At 35.8% G+C, this 19,077-nt stretch overlaps 1 protein-coding gene across 1 annotated transcript; it reads left to right on the forward strand.

Annotated features, from left to right (window-relative positions):
* Nucleotides 1-11,538: 11,538 nt before the first annotated feature.
* On the forward strand, nt 11,539-18,514 carry LOC141693167 (cell division control protein 2 homolog A-like). Its single transcript, XM_074498184.1, has 9 exons — nt 11,539-11,642; nt 12,674-12,705; nt 12,779-12,963; nt 15,001-15,121; nt 15,605-15,778; nt 16,772-16,935; nt 17,123-17,210; nt 17,293-17,346; nt 18,110-18,514. Exons 2-9 carry the CDS (start codon nt 12,697-12,699, stop codon nt 18,197-18,199), a joined length of 885 nt encoding a protein of 294 aa, XP_074354285.1. The 5' UTR covers nt 11,539-11,642; nt 12,674-12,696; the 3' UTR covers nt 18,200-18,514.
* Nucleotides 18,515-19,077: the final 563 nt, after the last annotated feature.

A 19,077-nucleotide genomic window follows, 5' to 3' on the forward strand; every position in this document is an offset into this window, starting at 1 on the left:
ATACAACGCTTCTTTTTCGTCATTAGCTTGACGTTCCGTACCTTTCTCAAGTAGTCAACAAAATGGCACTAACCACCTCTCGGTTTGCCATGTCCCCATAGTAGTGCTTCAACCGCTGACCGTTAACCTTGAATGTTTGGTCCGAATCATTCTCAAAAATTTCCACCGCTCCATGTGGAAACACAGTTTTGACAATAAAAGGTCCAGACCACCTTGATTTCAACTTTCCAGGAAAAAGTCGGAGCCGAGAGTTGAATAAAAGAACTTGTTGCCCTGGCACAAATAACTTAGGATGTAGCTTCCTATCGTGCCACCTCTTCACCTTTTCCTTATACATTTTGTTATTCTCGTACGCTTGAAGTCGAAATTCATCAAGTTCATTAAGCTGAAGCATTCTTTTCTTACCAGCTGCATCTAAATCTAGGTTCAATTTCTTCAATGCCCAGTAGGCCTTATGCTCAAGCTCCGCCGGTAGATGACATCCCTTACCGTACACCAACTGAAACGGTAACATCCCAAGTGGAGTTTTGTATGCTGTTCTGTAAGCCCAAACAGCTTCATCGAGCTTTAAAGACCAATCCTTCCTTGACGGACAAACAACCTTCTCTAGAATACGCTTTATCTCTCTGTTAGACACTTCCGCTTGACCATTTGTTTGCGGATGATAGGCAGTAGCTACTCGATGATTCACATTATAACGCTGCATCATAGAAGTGAACTTACGGTTGTAAAAATGCAATCCTTCATCACTTATGATTACCCGAGGTGTTCCAAACCTTGTGAAAATTTGCTTATGAAGAAAATTTAGTACTGCCTTTGCATCATTTGTCGGTAAAGCTTTAACTTCGACCCATTTTGAGACATAATCGACTGCCAGCAAGATGTACTGATTATTGCAAGACGAGATAAAAGGCCCCATGAAATCGATTCCCCACACATCAAAGACCTCGACTTCAAGCATCACATTTAATGACATCTCATCCTTCCTTGACAAATTTCCCACTCTTTGGCAACGATCACACCTTAAAACAAACTGATGAGCATCCTTGAACAAAGTAGGCCAGAAAAAACCTGCTTGCAGAATACGAGCTGCCGTCTTCTCACCTCCATAGTGTCCACCATAAACCGTGGAATGACAGACTCGTAATATCCCCTCCGTCTCACAGAACGGGATACATCTCCTGATGATCTGGTCAGCTCCCTGTCTAAACAAATATGGTTCATCCCACATATACCACTTCACCTCATGCAGAAACTTCTTCTTTTGAGCGGATGTCAAATTAGGAGGCATTATATTGCTGACGAGATAGTTTACAATATCTGCAAACCATGGTTCTTCCTCCTGAATTGCAAACAACTGCTCATCCGGAAAAGATTCATTGATTAACGTCCTATCTTGTGAAGTAGAATCGGGATTCTCCAACCTAGAGAGATGGTCAGCTACTTGATTCTCAGTACCTTTTCTATCTTTGATCTCTAACTCAAATTCCTGAAGTAAAAGCACCCAACGAATGAGTCTCGGCTTCGATTCCTTCTTAGAAACCAGATAGCGAATAGCTGCATGATCAGTAAATACTGTTACTTTCGTACCAAGCAAATAAGATCGAAATTTCTCAAAGCCAAAGACTATAGCCAAAAGCTCCTTCTCAGTAGTGGTGTAGTTCAATTGGGCACCATTTAAAGTCTTACTCGCATAGTAGACCACATGGAAGAGATTTTTCTTGCGCTGTCCCAGAACTGCACCTACCGCATAATCACTCGCATCACACATCATCTCAAATGGTTCTGTCCAATCTGGTGCTGTAATAACTGGTGCAGTGATCAAACTTTTCTTGAGAGTCTCGAATGCTGCCAAACATTCATCATCAAATTTGAACGACACATCTTTCTCAAGCAAATTGCACAACGGCTTAGATATCTTTGAAAAGTCCTTGATAAATCGCCGATAAAAACCCAGCATGATCAAGAAAACTACGGATTCCTTTCACAGAATTAGGTGGGGGAAGATTTTCAATGACTCCCACCTTGGCCTTGTCCACCTCCAGACCCTTGCTAGAGACCTTATGCCCAAGGATAATGCCTTCACGCACCATAAAATGACATTTCTCCCAATTAAGCACCAAATTAGTTTCCACGCATCTTTTAAGTACGGCGCGCAGATTATTCAAACATTCATCATATGAGTGTCCAAAGACGGAGAAGTCATCCATGAACACTTCGACGTTATTTCCAATCATGTCAGAGAATATAGCCATCATACATCTCTGAAAAGTGGCCGGGGCGCCACATAACCCAAACGAAACTCTGCGAAAAGCAAATGTGCCAAATGGACAAGTGAAGGTAGTCTTTTCCTGATCCTCTGGTGCAATACAAATCTGATTATACCCGGAATAACCATCCAGAAGACAAAAATACTCATGACCCGCCAATCTGTCAAGCATTTGATCAATAAATGGAAGGGGGAAGTGATCCTTCCTTGTGGCTTTGTTCAATTTTCTATAATCCATGCATACTCTCCATCCTGTAACTGTTCGAGTAGGGATGAGCTCATTCTTTTCATTTGCGACCACAGTGATACCTCCCTTCTTAGGTACACATTGTACGGGGCTCACCCACGAGCTGTCAGAAATAGGATAAATGATGCCTGCATCTAGCCATTTCAGAATTTCTTTCTTCACCACCTCATTCATGATGGGATTCAGTCTTCACTGCTGTTCCACAGTTGGATTACTACCTTCCTCTAGCAGAATTTTATGCATACAATATGAAGGACTTATCCCCTTGATGTCTGCTATGGTCCATCCTATAGCCGATTTGAATTCTCTCAAAATCCTTAAGAGCTTGTCTTCCTCACTACCTGAAAGGTCAGATGAAATAATAACAGGTAACGTAGATGAATCACCTAAAAAAGCATACCTCAAGTGTTCAGGTAATGGTTTGAGCTCCAAGGTAGGTGCTTCCTCTATTGATGGTTTGAGCTTCCCTTCAGCATTCTTAAGGTCAGAAGTACCAAGAGATTCAAATGGTATGTCCAGCTTTCGCTTCCATGGAGAAGCGTTCAGATATTGTAATTGCTCGTTGCTATCTTCATCATCGCTGTCAAAATCCCCCACTAAGGCTTTTTCCAATGCATTAGACATTAGCATGTGATCGAGTTCCGAAGTAACCGCAGTATCAATCACATCCACTTTTAAACACTCGTCATCTTCTGTAGAGAATTTCATTGCCTTGAATACATTGAAGGTCACATCCTGATCTTGGACCCGCATAGTAAGTTCACCTTTTTGCACATCTATCAAGGTACGGCCAGTAGCCAAGAAAGGCCTTCCCAAGATTATGGGAATCTTCTTATCTTCCTCAAAATCCAGAATAACAAAATCTGCTGGAAAGAAGAGCTTATCCACCTTGATGAGCACATCCTCAACTATGCCCCTTGGGTAAGTAATGGAACGGTCAGCCAATTGTAGCGACATGTATGTGAGTTTTGGATCAGGCAGATCCAGCTTTTTAAAGATCGACAACGGCATCAGATTAATGCTTGCTCCCAAATCACAAAGGCACTTGTCAAAAGTTAGATTGCCAATGGTGCAAGGAATGGTGAAGCTTCCTGGATCTTTCAGTTTTGGTGGTAACTTTTGCTGCAGAACAGCGCTGCATTCTTCCGTGAGAGCAACGGTTTCAAGGTCATCCAGTTTCACCTTTCTTGAAAGAATAGTCTTCATAAACTTCGTATAACTAGGCATTTGTTCCAGAGCCTCAGCGAAAGGTATATTGATGTGAAGTTTCTTGAACACCTCCAGAAACTTCCCGAACTGTCTATCCAGCTTTTGTTGCTGCAATCTCTTAGGAAAAGGTGGTGGAGGATAGAGCTGTTTCTCCCCTGTATTAGCCTCAGGCAGAGTGTGTTCAACAGTAGTCTTCCTTGGTTCCGCCGCTTTCTCCTTTTGCTTAGATTCTTCATCTCTAACTTCAGCTTCGACTTCCTTTGCCTTTTCAGCATCAGCTACTTTTCCAGACCTTAAGGTAATAGCCTTAACTTGCTCTTTAGCTTCCTTCCTGCCTGGTACTTCCGTGTCACTGGGAAGAGTGCCAGGTTGACGATTGAGTACTGCATTGGCTAATTGACCGATTTGATTTTCCCAGGTCTTGATAGAAACCACCTGACTCTTGCACAACAGCTTAAGTTCCTCAAAATCAGCACTAGTGGGTGCAGCTGTACTTCCCTGTTGAGGATATGATTGCCTTGCAGCAAACTGCTGTGGTTGCTGGAATCCAGGTGGGTTAAACTGTTTACTCACTCCTTGCTGATATGGTGGCTGAATAGCATTCTGATTATTCCCCCAGCTGAAATTTGGATGATTTCTGTTATTAGGATGATAGGTCGCTGGCACAGGCTGCTGTTGTCGCTGATAATTATTCACGTACTGAACAGATTCGTTGACAAGAGAACACTGATCCGTAGCATGAGAACCTGCACAAAGCTCACAAACTATAGCTATTTGATTAACTCCATACGTAGCCAGAGAATCAACCTTCATTGATAGCGCTTGGAGCTGGGCTGCAATAGCGATGGATGCATCAACTTCCAGAATACCTGCTACCTTGCATGACGTCATCCTCTGAGTTGGGTTTTGATGCTCATTTGCAGTCATCGTCTCTATAAGATTATACGCCTCAGTATAGCTTTTAGCCCATAAGGCTCCTCCAGCTGCTGCATCGAGCATGGGCCGAGATTGGGCCCCCAAACCATTATAGAAACCAGTGATCACCATCCAACCCGGCATTCCATGATGTGGACATTTTCGCAACATTTCCTTGTAGCGTTTCCAAGCCTCGCACATAGATTCTGTAGGTTGCTGCGCAAACTGAGTAAGAGCACTCCTCATAGCAGCAGTCTTTGCCATTGGATAAAACTTCACCAGAAACTTTTGCGCAAGATCTTGCCACGTAGTGATGGACCCAGCTGGTTCAGAATGTAACCAGTCTTTAGCCTTATCCCTCAGTGAGAATGGGAAAAGCCTCAACTTGATAGCCTCATCAGTCACGCCATTATACTTAAAAGTGCTGCAGATCTCGACAAAATTCCTTATGTGCATGTTGGGGTCTTCAGTTGCCGCTCCTCCAAAAGAAACAGAATTCTGCACCATCTGAATAGTGCCCGGCTTGATTTCAAAGGTGTTAGCTTGAATAGCCGGATGAAGGATGCTTGACTGAATGTCATCAATTTTAGGCCGAGAAAAATCCATAAGAGCTGGATCAGCTTGAACAATACGATCTCCCATGTTTACTGGTTCTTTCTGCTCAGTTCCTGCATCCGAATCCTCAAAATCTAACTTCTCCGGAATATCAAGAACTTCGTCTGTCTCCTCAGCTGTATCTAAAGTCCTCTTGCGAGCACGAGAACGAGTTTGCATAAACGCTTGCTAAAGTACCTGAAACACAACCGAAAAGAGTAAGTAACTACTATGTCCTAATCACTGAGTCCTAATGACCAATGATGGTAAGTACATAAACTAAACAAATACGCCGAGTCCCCGGCAGCGGCGCCAAAAACTTGTTAGGGCGAAAACACGCACTAATATTCACGCAAGTATACGCGTTCGCAAGTAATATAGAATATTTTCTAGTTCGTTCCCTCAGAGACTCAGACTAATTTATTGTCTAATTAAACTCACTCACCAATGTATGATTACTTCTCAATGTTAAGATAATAACACTTAAGATTGTTGATTAAATATTAACTATAATTAACTACTTAATTAACCACTTAACTAACACTTCAATTTATCAATAATAAAACACTCATGAGATCACAACTTCATTATTACTTCCTTCTATAGCCATTGTTATTACCTTTAGCATGTGACAGTGATGATATTAATCGAATAACACGAAACTGATAAAAGCCAACTTTCATTGTACTAATACCATTCTACCAAGCATCCACAATTAAGAGAGAAGTTGAATAGTCATCAATTATGTTGAGTTCCTATATGTCTACAGAAATTGACAACACAACGATTTAAGCTCAAGTTATTCCTTTTAATTACATAGGGCAAATAAAACTGTTAGAGTTACCCACTAATCATGCATAACGTACATGAACCTATGCTAGCATGGCAAGTTCTAAATCTCAAGATCCACCGTCACTTCACAAGAGATTAACACCCTATCTTATATGTTCGCGACGCACATAAGACGAATACGCACAACCAATACTAGATATCATGCAATCATCACACACTAAAGTATTAAACAATTAACTAAAGAATTCCATAATAAATCCGTTGCAACCCCATGATCACGATTAGCCCATAATAGAACTTATCGCCATCATGGGTTCATATGAAATCATGACAAACAAACACAAGGAAATAATTACTAAACTAATTATATTAAAATAGAGTACGTCACAAGAGTAAATAAGTCAAAGCAAGAAAACTAGCATCCAACGTTACAACGAAACAAGAATCACAAGAAAATATGCTTCCTCCTCGTTGCGGTGTGCTAAATCGGTCTTCTTCCTTATCTCCTTCGCTTCTTGCGTAAAACACAATCTAAAACATAATCCCCTTAATACTCTCTGTGAAAACGTCTCAAATCTACCTATATAATAGTCCCATAAAACTCAGATTACATAGAAGTTGGAAGCCAAACAGAAGTAGAAGTCTAAAATAATTTATCTTTTTCCCCGACCCTGCGCGGCCGCTCAGCATAGCTGCGCGGGCGCGCAGGTTTCTGCGCGGCCGCTCAGCATTACTGCGCGGGCGCGCAGGCCTCTACTGGAAAAAATCCAGGTTTGCTCCGTTTCCTCGCCGTAATCTGCCCATTCCTTTCCTCTCGCAATGGTGAACACATGCCAAGGCTTATTCTTGATGATTCCTCCCCCGAAATGCAACTAATACCCTGAAATGCATAAACACTAGAAAAACGCATCAAATACACAAAATACTTGATTTCAAGACACCAATTTAAGCCATTTTAAGACGTTCTAAGTGGTATAAAATGCCACTTATCAGGTGCTCAATTTCTCCCAGATTAGGTATGTTATTATACTAACAAACAATAAGGTAATTGTGTGGGGGGGGGGTTAAATACAATTCCAAACTTTGAACAGTTTTTGAGATTTTTATAAAACAAAAAAATTATAATCTGCAATTTTAAGAACAAAAGATCTAAAAATTTCAGGTGATTTTGATTTGCCTCCTAAAATATATAATGAAGATAAAATCTACGTGGAATATACTTATTATCTCACATTTGTTATACAGTGTATTGTTGGCAAGAATGGATCCTTAAAATATCTAAACAATACACTTATATTTTTTGCCATAATACACTGCTATATTTGGTATTATATATCACCCAGATACAAGTTTGCTAGAATACAAAATATAACAATTATATTGGTCCAACAAAGATACTCCTTCATTCTTATTTCCACGTGACTCTTCAAATTGGATAGATCGTCTTTGACAACATCCTTTGTATCATCATTCAATTTGCTTATGTGGAAATATAATATTTCTTCTTCGAGATTCCCATGTCAAAAAAATTTGTATTGGCTTCTCCAAATTTATATGAGATTCCATCAACCCATTTGTTGTGTCAAAATTGTTATTATAAGTCATTGTCAATAGTTATTTGAAAGATTATTTGATGTAGCTTATTTTTAACGAAACATGCAAATGACAGGCATTCGAATAGATTTCAATCTTGTAATCGGGGCATATATTTGATCAAAATAAATTCATTCTAGTTGATTGTATCTTTGTGCAACAAGTCTAGCCTTGTTTTGAGTGACATTACCTAATTCATCTACTTTGTTCTTGAAAACCATTTAGTACCAATGATACAAACATCCTTAGGTAACTCTACAAGTCCCTAAATATCACATCTTTCAAATTAATTGATTTCATCTTTTATTTCCATGATCCAATTTTTATCTTTAAGTGCTTCATTGACATTCTTTGGTTCTTCTTTAGCTAGAAAGGCTGCAAAGCATAAATGTTTGTTGCACCTTTTCTAGTCTTGATTAATTTTGATCAATCAAGAATAATCAATTTAAGAGGATTTTTTTGATTGTTATAGTTGATTTTGGTAGAGAATGTTGAGCCATGACTCCCTCATTTACTCGAATTCGTCTGGATGGATGTGAATGATCTTCACCATTATAATAATGTAATGTTTCTTGTTATCTATTGATTCTAGGACCATCCAAAGTAACCTTTGTCAATTTATCCAGTATTTCATTAATAGGTGAAGAAGTTTTAGCTGGTTGTTTAACCTATGAAGTTGCATCTTTTGACTTGTCAGCAACCTGAGATATAGTATTCTTCACCATTAGCTCATTGCCACTACATGCACCTACAATTTATTCATCTTCCCTTGACAAATCATCAGGTTCTTGAAATGAAACATCTCTGGACTATACAACAATATATTTAAGGAAACAGTAAATCTATAAGCACGACTAGTAAAAGAATAGCCCAAAAATATAGTTTCATAAGATTAAGAATCGAATTTATTATCCTTATTTAATAGTTTTGAGTACAAAGTACCTTGATCCAAAGACTTTAAAGTAATTAATGTTAGGCCTTTTTTCCATAGAAATTCAAAAGAAGTTTTATTAAGTATTGGCATGATAAGCACTATCTTAAGAACATATCTTGTTGTGTTGAAAGCTTCTACTTACAAACTCATTTGCCTCTTTCTTTTTGAAGTAAAGTTCTTACTATTTTCTACAAAGATCCGTTCTTATGCTATACAGCTCCATTTTGTTGTGGTGTATAAGGTGCTCAGAATTCATGATATAGTAAGAAACAAAATCTTTTTGAAATTCACAACAATGATCACTTCGTATACCTATAACTCTTTTATCAAACTTGTTCTCCAGTAACTTAATTAGCTTCTCAAATTCATTAAAAGCAAAATCTTTAGTAGAAAGAAACAACACAAATATATATAGAACAATCATCAATAATAAAAAATACATATCGTTTACCTCTAATACTTCTACAAGCTTCCGGATCAAATAAGTCAAAATATAAAAGTTTTAAGGGTTTAAAAGTTTATACCACTTTCTTTGCCTAATGTGGAGTCTTGATTTATTTTCCTATTTGATAAGTAGAATAGATTTTCCTCTTTATATACTTCAATTTGGGAAATCCTTGAACCAACTACTTTGCTTACAGCTTGCTGTGTAAGTCCATGTGAGCATGTCCAAGCCTTATATGCCAAATTTCTAAATTTGTATCAAATGCTGCTATAAAACATGCTTCTTCTTGTTCTTCAAAATCCAAAACATAAATATTTCCTTCCCTTCTAGCAACTAAGGGATTTTGTTATAATCAAAAAATTATTGTACAATCATGTTTACCAAAATCTACATGATAACCATCATCAAATAACTAAAATATACTGCAAGTTAAAAGTAAGACCTTTTTAAAATATCCAAGCCTATAACTGAATGTATACCGAACCCAACAACCTACCACATGTCAGTAAAAAAACCTAGTGATTTTGTATACATTAGTTGTTGACTCGTCCTTATAAAAGCCATAAACACTCCTATTCTTTCCGATGTAGGACGTTACAAATACCCCCTTTTATAGGGCTGACGTCCTCATCGAACTTATAAACACACTTACGTAACTCAGGCTGTGCCTTTGAATTTCCGTATGGGCAGATCTCTGATATCATTTATTACATCTAAACCCACAACCAAATGTATGCCGGATACAACAACCCACCACATGTTAGTTCGAAAAAGCTAGCAGTTTGGTACACATTAGTTGTTGACTTGTATACACTCTTATTCTTATCGATGTGCGATATTACACATATAACATTTTGTAATCTATTAATCGGAAAAATACTATTACCAATTGTTCCTTCACCAAGAATTAGATATGTTTTTGCTATTGCCAACTGTGACACTGCCACCATTCTACATCTTTAAACTAAAAAACTAAGATTTGTCTCCACTTATAAGCCTAGTGCAAACACTGTCCAATATCCATTGATTTTATTTTATTTTGGCCGTGAGATAAACCTACAAAACAAACACAAACAACTCAATATTTTGGTACCCATATTGTTCGGGACCAGCATGGTTAGTTGATAAGGCATATAACACATTTAAATCAGATTTCTAGATCCACATTTGGACCACTTCAAAAGCTTGATTTCTCGTTTTCCCATTTTTATCATCTTGATGTCTATGAGATGTCTGTCTGTTCCAAGTTGCTTTACTGCATTCTTGATTGTGCAGTTTTAAATAGATGACCTTTACTTTCCAAATTGTAACAAATCGTCGAGGACATGTCATAATCATATGGAATACCACTTTTGCCTTCAAATTTCAAAGATTGATCATTTGATGTAACAACCATTTCAATGCCTCATTTGTCATTTGAAACTTTAATTTTGTTTCATCATTGATTTGAGTACTTCTTTTTCTTGGACAAATTTTTTCATTTCAATTTAAAGAATCCTGATTTCATTTTCCAATTTCTTGATCTTCTCAACTTGTTTGTATATTTCAATTAAGATTTTTGATTTGCTTAATTCAAATGCCACCAAACATGCATCTCGAGAATTAAGATATACTCTCAGCAAGCTGGGATCATTCATTAGGGTATCATTCTTTCTTCAAATTTGCTTGTTATTTTCTTAAAATTGAAACAACTAGTTGTTGTTAATTTTTTTTCACATTTCCTTTCAAAATAAAAATATGAAAATATTGTTGGCATAAATTGTCCCAAGTCTCGTGCATCATGGTCATACTCGTAATAACAGTGCATTAGGGCCATGCTCATAAGTCATAAGAGTGGGTAATCATATAACATGTTATAACATTTTCATTCGCTCATATGTTATCAGACATGCATAATTTTTCGAACCACTTGTCGAGGCCAATTTAAATTTGGAAATTATTAGATTTTTCTGATTGGTGAATAATCATATCTAATCTGATATTAAACTCTATATTAACCGTATTTAAAATTTAAAATTTAGAGGTTTGAGGAAATTTAACAAATTGAAGCAAATTACTGATTTGGTATGATGCATCCTCTAATATTAGTGTTTACTATTTACCGGATTAAATGTTAACTAAGAATAGTTTTAACAATTAAATGTTCGACATGTGTTTAATAAAAAAGTAGATAATATAAATAATTATTTATCAAATAATTTAATACAAAATAGCTAACTTTTATCTGCCGGTCAAAACAAATAACAAAATTGACTTTTAAAACAATTCAATTCATTATATTTAACCGTTAACGGCCGGTTGTTGTAACCTGCATGATAACTTGATTGCATATTCATATTTCGTGGGTTTGGAGTTGCAAGAAAATAAAAAGATATCGATAATGTATTACATTACACGATGATAATAAAATAAATACAAAAACCCGTCTTATTTAGAAAAATAAGAAACATTTATAGAAAAATACAGAATAACAATTTTTTAGTAAGAATATAAAAATAATAAAAAAGTCAAAAAGTATAGTAAATACTAAATATTGACCCAAAAAAAATTACTATTCTGATTCTCTCCCCCCCCCACACTCGTTTTCTAATAAAATCTTCCCCTTTCCTCTCCAGAATTCACTTCGCCAAATAGCTGTCTCTAGGTACATTTCTTCTCTCTCATTTTTAGGGTTTTCATTTTCATTTTTACTTATACTTTATATATCTATGTACATGCTTTGCCTCATTATCATCTCTATTTGATTCTGCTGCTTGTCTCTTCCTGATGTTTATTACTGTTTATATGATTTGTTTATGTTCTGTTTTGAGTTAAGGAGAACATGAATTATCACTTACTTTTCTGAGTTTTCGATATACAAATTTAGGCTAATTATTGATTTTTTAGTTATACCTTGAATGAAATGTTATGTTTAGTATTACGTGTTAAATGTTTCAGTGTAATTTTGCAAGTAAATTATGTGATGAATGTATTGATGACTGATGAGTGTAACAGTGTGAAACATTAGTCTTTTATCGGATTTTTTTAAATTACATTGCTAGTGACTGTGTTCAGACTCTGGACTGCTTAATTACGTATTATTATGTTTTTAGTTGCGTTGCAGTTCCATGGTAAATTTATACGTGCTGCCAAATTATAGATGCGCTCTTTTACTTTTGTTAGTTGAAAATTCAATTCGTAATTTGCCATGTGTTATTAGTTTTAAACTCATCCTATGTACATTTGCTATTTGTAATTGCATTAAGATTTTGTTGTTCTTCATACATATGCCGCCATTTTAAAGCTGTGTTCTCTTTTATTGTTAGTAGTCCAAAATTTAATACGTAATTCAACATATGCTATTAGTTTTCGAGTCAATCTATGATGAATTGGTGTCTGTTATTTCTTTCCAATATTCTTGTAAATGTGCGTGACTGCTTCCTAATTAAAGATGCTTTCACCTTTTCATTTATTGGTCCAAATTATAATATATGTTAATACTATTCTATTTTTATCTGTTAGATTTATTACTACTATGTCAGCGCTACTACTTAGCGCTGTGGATCTTTCGGATGATTATATTATCCTTAGAAAGCATCTTTCTACAAATTCTTCTTTCACATTTTTAGCATTGGGCTAATGCACAAACATTAATCGTCATTGATTTGCATTTTCCTGATTTGTTTTTCAATGCAGAGTTATCTGTTGAGTGAGATCAAATGGACCAGGTAAATAGAATCCATCTTGTTGTACTCGTTAATATTCCCTTCCTATATTTACCGGAATTTTTAAACATTACAGTATGAAAAAGTTGAGAAGATTGGTGAAGGAACATATGGAGTAGTTTATAAGGCTCGTGACCGCGTCACAAATGAAACCATTGCTTTAAAGAAGATTCGACTAGAGCAGGAAGATGAAGGAGTGCCAAGCACTGCTATTAGAGAAATTTCTTTACTGAAGGAAATGCAGCATGCAAATATTGTCAGGTACTGAACATGTGTGTTACAGATCTCTAGATTATACATTTCTGCTTCTGTAATAATGTTTCGCATGGTGTTTTGCCACAGAGCTAATATACTTTCTGATTGTCTTGCATTGTGAATTAACAATGTGCTTTGAATTACTTTCACAAAATTAATTTGTAATTACCTACATACGAATTTGTGATGCTTGGTATTATCTTATGTTCCGAAGAAAGCTTTAAGTACAGTCATGTGAAGTAGCAAAATATGAAATGTTCTTTGTGAGAGTAGTGTTTAAACATGGACACGTGTTAGAGGTATCAGACGCGGGACAATATTTTAATTTTTTTTTACATCTTTTTGGCCTAAAGTGTCCGAGTGTTTATTCGCTTGTCCAATTGTCAAGTGTCCAATATGGATGCTCGAAGCAAAATAAAGAGTTGGACTAATGTCAGGACAGTGTTGTTAAAGGTGCGATTAATTGCGCGATTAATGGCGCTTCGCGCTTAGGCGCAAGGTGTGATTAAAAAATGTACGATTTAGTGCGATTCTGAGATTGTCCAAAAGGCGCTCATGAAGCGCAAAAAGGCGCTAAGAGCATCTCCAATGGTTGGCACCCTAGGATGCCGACTTTGCCACCTAATCAAAAATATTATATTTTATATTCTCTTTCTTCCATATCATTTTTAGCACCCTTCTTTTAAAAAACACTCCAATGGTTGGCACTCCAAGATGCCAACTTCAATAATTGAAAAGAAAAAATGAAAAATATAAGAATAATAGAGATATAATGCTTTATGCAACATTGGGACCACAAATGAAGTTGGTACCCTACTTTATGGGACCACGTATGAAACATGGACATGTATAAGAAGTATCGGACTCAGGGCAATTTTTTATTTTTTACATATTTTTGGCTAAAGTGTCCGAGCGTTCATGCGCATGTCCGAGTGTCAAGTGTCCAACATGGGTGTTCGAAGCAAATTAAAGAGTTGGCCCAGTTGGGGTAATGTCAGGATATATATGTTTTGTAAATGTTTTTTTTATGTTTGGTGTTTTCTGATTATTTAGCATGTAACTGACAGTAAACTAGTAATAGATGACAAATATAGAGAGAATTAGAGACATTATTTGAGAAATGGAAGAGGAGAGGTAGAAATTGAGGGAGATGCAGAAGAGAGAGGGAGGGAGACGACTCCATTTTTAAATAAAAGTATAAACCAAAGTTACAACTGATATCATTATATATGTACACCGTACCATGTTTCGATTTAGTTAGTCTCACTAGTTCAGTTGTGTCTGTAGTGATTAGTTTAAGATGCTCAAATTTGTGTGATATGATGTACCAATAAGGGTATTGCATCTGGGTGACTCCTTAATAATTACAATTTGTTCCAAAATCATACTACCTTGCATTCATCGACACGAATACTATACTAAATATATGGACGAACTTGAGTCCAATAAATGATTTATTTGCAATCTCCTGTTCCTCGTACCTTCTTTCCTTTTTATTATTGCGGTTCATTTATTACTTTTACATTTAGGTGGGTGATGTTAATGCAATGATTCTTTAAAATCTTCTGATGCACTTGGAATTCTTAGTGTTTTTATTTTCTTACATTGGATTGGATTTGTATTTTCATTGTTGAGAACCGAGAACTCGTATTAGGGTAATATTTTGTGTCTTATTACGTTTTCATCAGATTACATGTTAGCTTATAAGCATTGGACATCATGTAACTTGTCTGAGACGCTAGCATCAAGTGTTAATGTTAGGCTTGAGGGAAATTTGTTGCATAGAAAGAGTACATAATGTTTTCTTTCTCTTTTATTGGTGTTTAATTTTTGCTAAAGTGGTTCTTGATAGAATGTTCTGGAAATATTAATACACTTAACCCTTACTGAATTTGTTTTATTATGCTCTAACAGTCAAGGTCAGATTGCAACCATTTATTGTATACATTGGTCTCTAGTTGTCCAGTATTGTGTACCAGCATATGATTGCTAATGGATTTTGATTTGTATATGTACTTGAAGTTGATACTGTCTTAACGACAGGTTACAAGATGTCGTGCACAGCGAAAAACGGTTGTATCTGGTTTTTGAATATCTGGACCTGGATTTGAAGAAACATATGGATTCATGCCCAGAGTTTGCCAAGGATCCACGTCTGATAAAGGTGAGTGAGCCTTTTGTTTGTGAAGGTTGTTATAATCTGTGCACAAGATTCAAATTGTGCTTTTAAGTTTACAACGATTAATTATTTTCTTGCCTAATAGAGATATTTGCCAACACTTGAAATGGCAACATACTAACAGTATTAAACAGGTTACTACTTACTAGTAGTATTTTGTACGGGCATGTATATAATACACAAAATCTCAGTCGCTAATATTTTTGTTGCTAGAAGATAATTTTATTTTGTATGTTACGTATGCATAAAAGAAGGATGTCACACCAACCCCCAGATGCAATCAATTTTTTTAACTGGCATGAGGTCAAGCTTACAGTTTTTCTGCTTTTTGTTTCTCATTGTATACTTAAAATTATAAAACTTTGACGGCTAATGTTTTTCCTCTCTTATTTGTAAGCATTCTTCTTGAATGAAATGTTTTGCTGTCATTCTTATAAATATGGTCTAATATTCCTTTTAATTGTGTAGATGTTTCTGTATCAAATACTTCGTGGTATTGCTTATTGTCATTCCCATAGAGTTCTGCATCGGGATCTCAAGCCCCAAAACTTGCTCATAGATCGACGTACCAATGCTCTAAAGCTTGCAGATTTTGGACTTGCCAGGGCATTTGGAATTCCTGTCAGAACATTTACACACGAGGTATTACTCTACTTGCTTGATGTATATTACACCAAGTTTACCAAGTATTACAAGTTCATGTATGGTTTACCAATTATTATTAGTTCATATATTGTGTGGTGTTAGTTTCTGATAATGTTCAATACACCAAGTTTACCAAGTATTATAAGTGCACATATGGTGTTAGTTTCTGCTAATGTCAGTATTTTAAGTTTGCAGTTTATTACTCCCTGATCCCAGTTATTTATGGCACATTTTCTTTTCCTTATCACAAATTATTTTGCCACATTAAAATGTTGAAGACATTAATTAATAATATTCTTATATTCCATCTGTCAAAGTAGATATTTACGATGCTCTTAATGTTACTAAATTGTTGAGTAATGATTGTGGGCGACTATGGAAAGTATCTATATAGCTAATAAATATGTCAGTCTCCATGAGCTTAATATTAAATTATGTAGTAATGTTTATTTAAAAAAAAATAATGTAATAAGTGTTCAATTTTATTTCCGGATATGTCCATTAGTGAAATTTTAAACTTTTGGTAAAAAGGAAAGCAGGTGATTTTTTTGGATTTCACTTTCGTTGAAGTTTCTTTAGTTTGACAGTATTGACTTGTTACTCCAAAGGCAGATTCAGTTCAAAATAAATTATGTATAAAAAGTGCTAAAGCTGCTCTGTATTGTTTATTCAATGTTCCGTTTGGCTCAATACTGACGACTTATCCGTTTTATGCCTTAATTTTTAGAACCCATTACAAGGTAAAATAAGTGATATCATCTTTGAATGTTAAAGCTCTGATTTCTTGTCCTAATTTTGCAAGTTTTTATTCTTTTTGGCTACCATTGATCTTGGGGCTTTGATGGTAAATAATTTTAATGATACATTTTTTAGAATTTGTGAACCATGGTGAATATTTTCACATCATATATTACTGTCATTTTAATTTTATATTTTTGGATAAGTTGTTAGTGTTATTCTGTTACAAAATTTTTGATGCTTTTTTTCTAGGTTGTGACACTTTGGTATAGGGCACCAGAGATCCTTCTTGGATCTCGCCACTATTCCACACCTGTTGATGTCTGGTCAGTTGGTTGTATTTTTGCTGAGATGGTGAACCAGCAGCCATTGTTTCCGGGGGAAGCTGAGATTGATCAATTATTTAGAATATTCAGGTTCTGCAGCTTTCCAGTCTTGTTTTCTTTTCCATTGCTTTTAAGCTTATACTTTTCAGCATTGTAAACATATTTAGCTACGGCCTGTAACGAAATTTGATTGGGAATTCTCCTGTATACAGCACTGTATTATCTTCATCCTTTGATTTTGAGTTGTTTTTTCCTTTTTATGATTGATTCAATGAAGAATTACGGGTACCCCGAATGAGGATACCTGGCCTGGAGTTACATCTCTCCCTGATTTTAAGTCTTCCTTTCCAAGATGGCCATCTAAGGTATTTTTTTTGTAGATATGATGTTTATTACATTGGTCCTTTACATAATTTGGAACCTTATTAATGCATCTCTAACATACAGGAGCTGGGAAATGTGATCCCAAATCTTGATTTGGCCGGTCTGAATCTCCTCAAAGTGAGTTTGAAATGTTCTATTTTTATGTGTATATAATGACTAGTTAATGATCTATAATTAGCTTTCTTTTTATCTTGCATTTCATAAAATTGGTATAGTAAACACGGTTGAGTTTTGTAAATTTCTTAAATAGATTGTGATCATACAACCTCTCTTAATATTTCCAAAATAGGAACAAGGCCTTGACCTTTTTTAATTGTAATACACAAGGCAGCAAATAAAAAAGAGCAAGGCTCGGAAGTCCGATGTCCGTTCTTAGTTCAAATCCCACAGTTAGACTCACTATCGGTTATCAATTACTACCCTCTCTCCCTCTTTCCCTTCTCCTCCCCCTCTCCCTCCGTCTATTTCTAATAATTTCACCACTTGGGCACTCCTTCATTTTCAATCACTGCCTCTTTCCTCACTTGTGTCTCGTGAACACTTATTCTCATGTAACAGATAAAAATGAAAGTCGCAGGTATATGTTCTGACATAATATCTACCTTTGGGTATATGCACCATGTTACTCTATGAACTATATGCCAGCTCCCCTGGATATTATCATCCTATCTGGTACCTGCTTAATGATCATCATGCTCCTTATTTCTTGTAATATTATTTAATACGATAATAAGTTGGCCTGTATATACAAATTCATAATAATAATGACCCCTCATCTGCAAGGCTTAGCATAGTGTATACCCCTCATCCTACAATGCATAATAATAACTTTTTTAGACATCTACGATTTTTCTTTAAGTTCTTGTGCACTGTGTTGCAGAAAATGCTTTGCTTGGATCCGAGCAGAAGAATTACAGCCAGGAGTGCACTTGAGCATGAATACTTCAAGGATATTGGGACTGTTCCTTAAGTCCTATCTTTCTGGCCGCATTTATATATTGATGTTTTTCTTGCGTTTGATTTTGCAAGAAAAGTGTGCTTGTTTTTTGAGCGTTCGATAGTTGTTTAATTTCCTTTTCCTTGGACGGGGTTCTTATTGTATCCAAGCTGGCTGTAGAACAATCATATATCATCTCATCCCTGATCTCCGGGCTTAATGTTCAAAGAAACATGTATTGTCACATGTTTTTTTTGTAATTCTTTGTACTGTCACTAGGCATACATTGGATAATCTCTTATTTAATGAATTTGTTTGGTGTGCATTGTATTATTTCACGGGTTTACATTTATTATTTCTGTCATGTTTCTAAGATCTCCCAACAGTTCGTCAGGACAAAGAAATGTTTCAGCTTATAGCTTATCATTCTTATAATTGTATATATGTACGCAAGCTAAGATTGACGAATATGTTGAACTGTATTGACTGTACTTTACATTATAAGTTGGCGAAGAAACTAGTGTTGGAAGTTATTCTGTAAACATAAAATTTGTGTATTCTTCAACTATTTGGCAGGTTCTGTTTTCGTCTAAATTTTCTATTTGCTTGGATTACTTGGAACTTTTAAGGTTTTATTTGGTAGGAGTTTGCAATAAATTGCAGAGTAAAATTATTGCAGTCCTGATTACTAGAAATGATAGGAGATTACAAATTACAAACTTGCACAAGTAGAGAAATCGGTGCAACTCCAACACTATGTTATGCCAGGCTCCTTAGTCAAATTTTGAGGAAAATAAAGCAAAAACATTTCTCCAAGGAACTTCTTGCAACTCTCTATTATTTCAGGAGCCTCAAATTCTTCCTCATTGTTGAGGAGCCAATGATCCCTCCTTACTCATTATTATATTATT

This window comes from Apium graveolens, chromosome 10 (assembly GCF_009905375.1).
Source record: "Apium graveolens cultivar Ventura chromosome 10, ASM990537v1, whole genome shotgun sequence".
NCBI lineage: Eukaryota > Viridiplantae > Streptophyta > Magnoliopsida > Apiales > Apiaceae > Apium > Apium graveolens.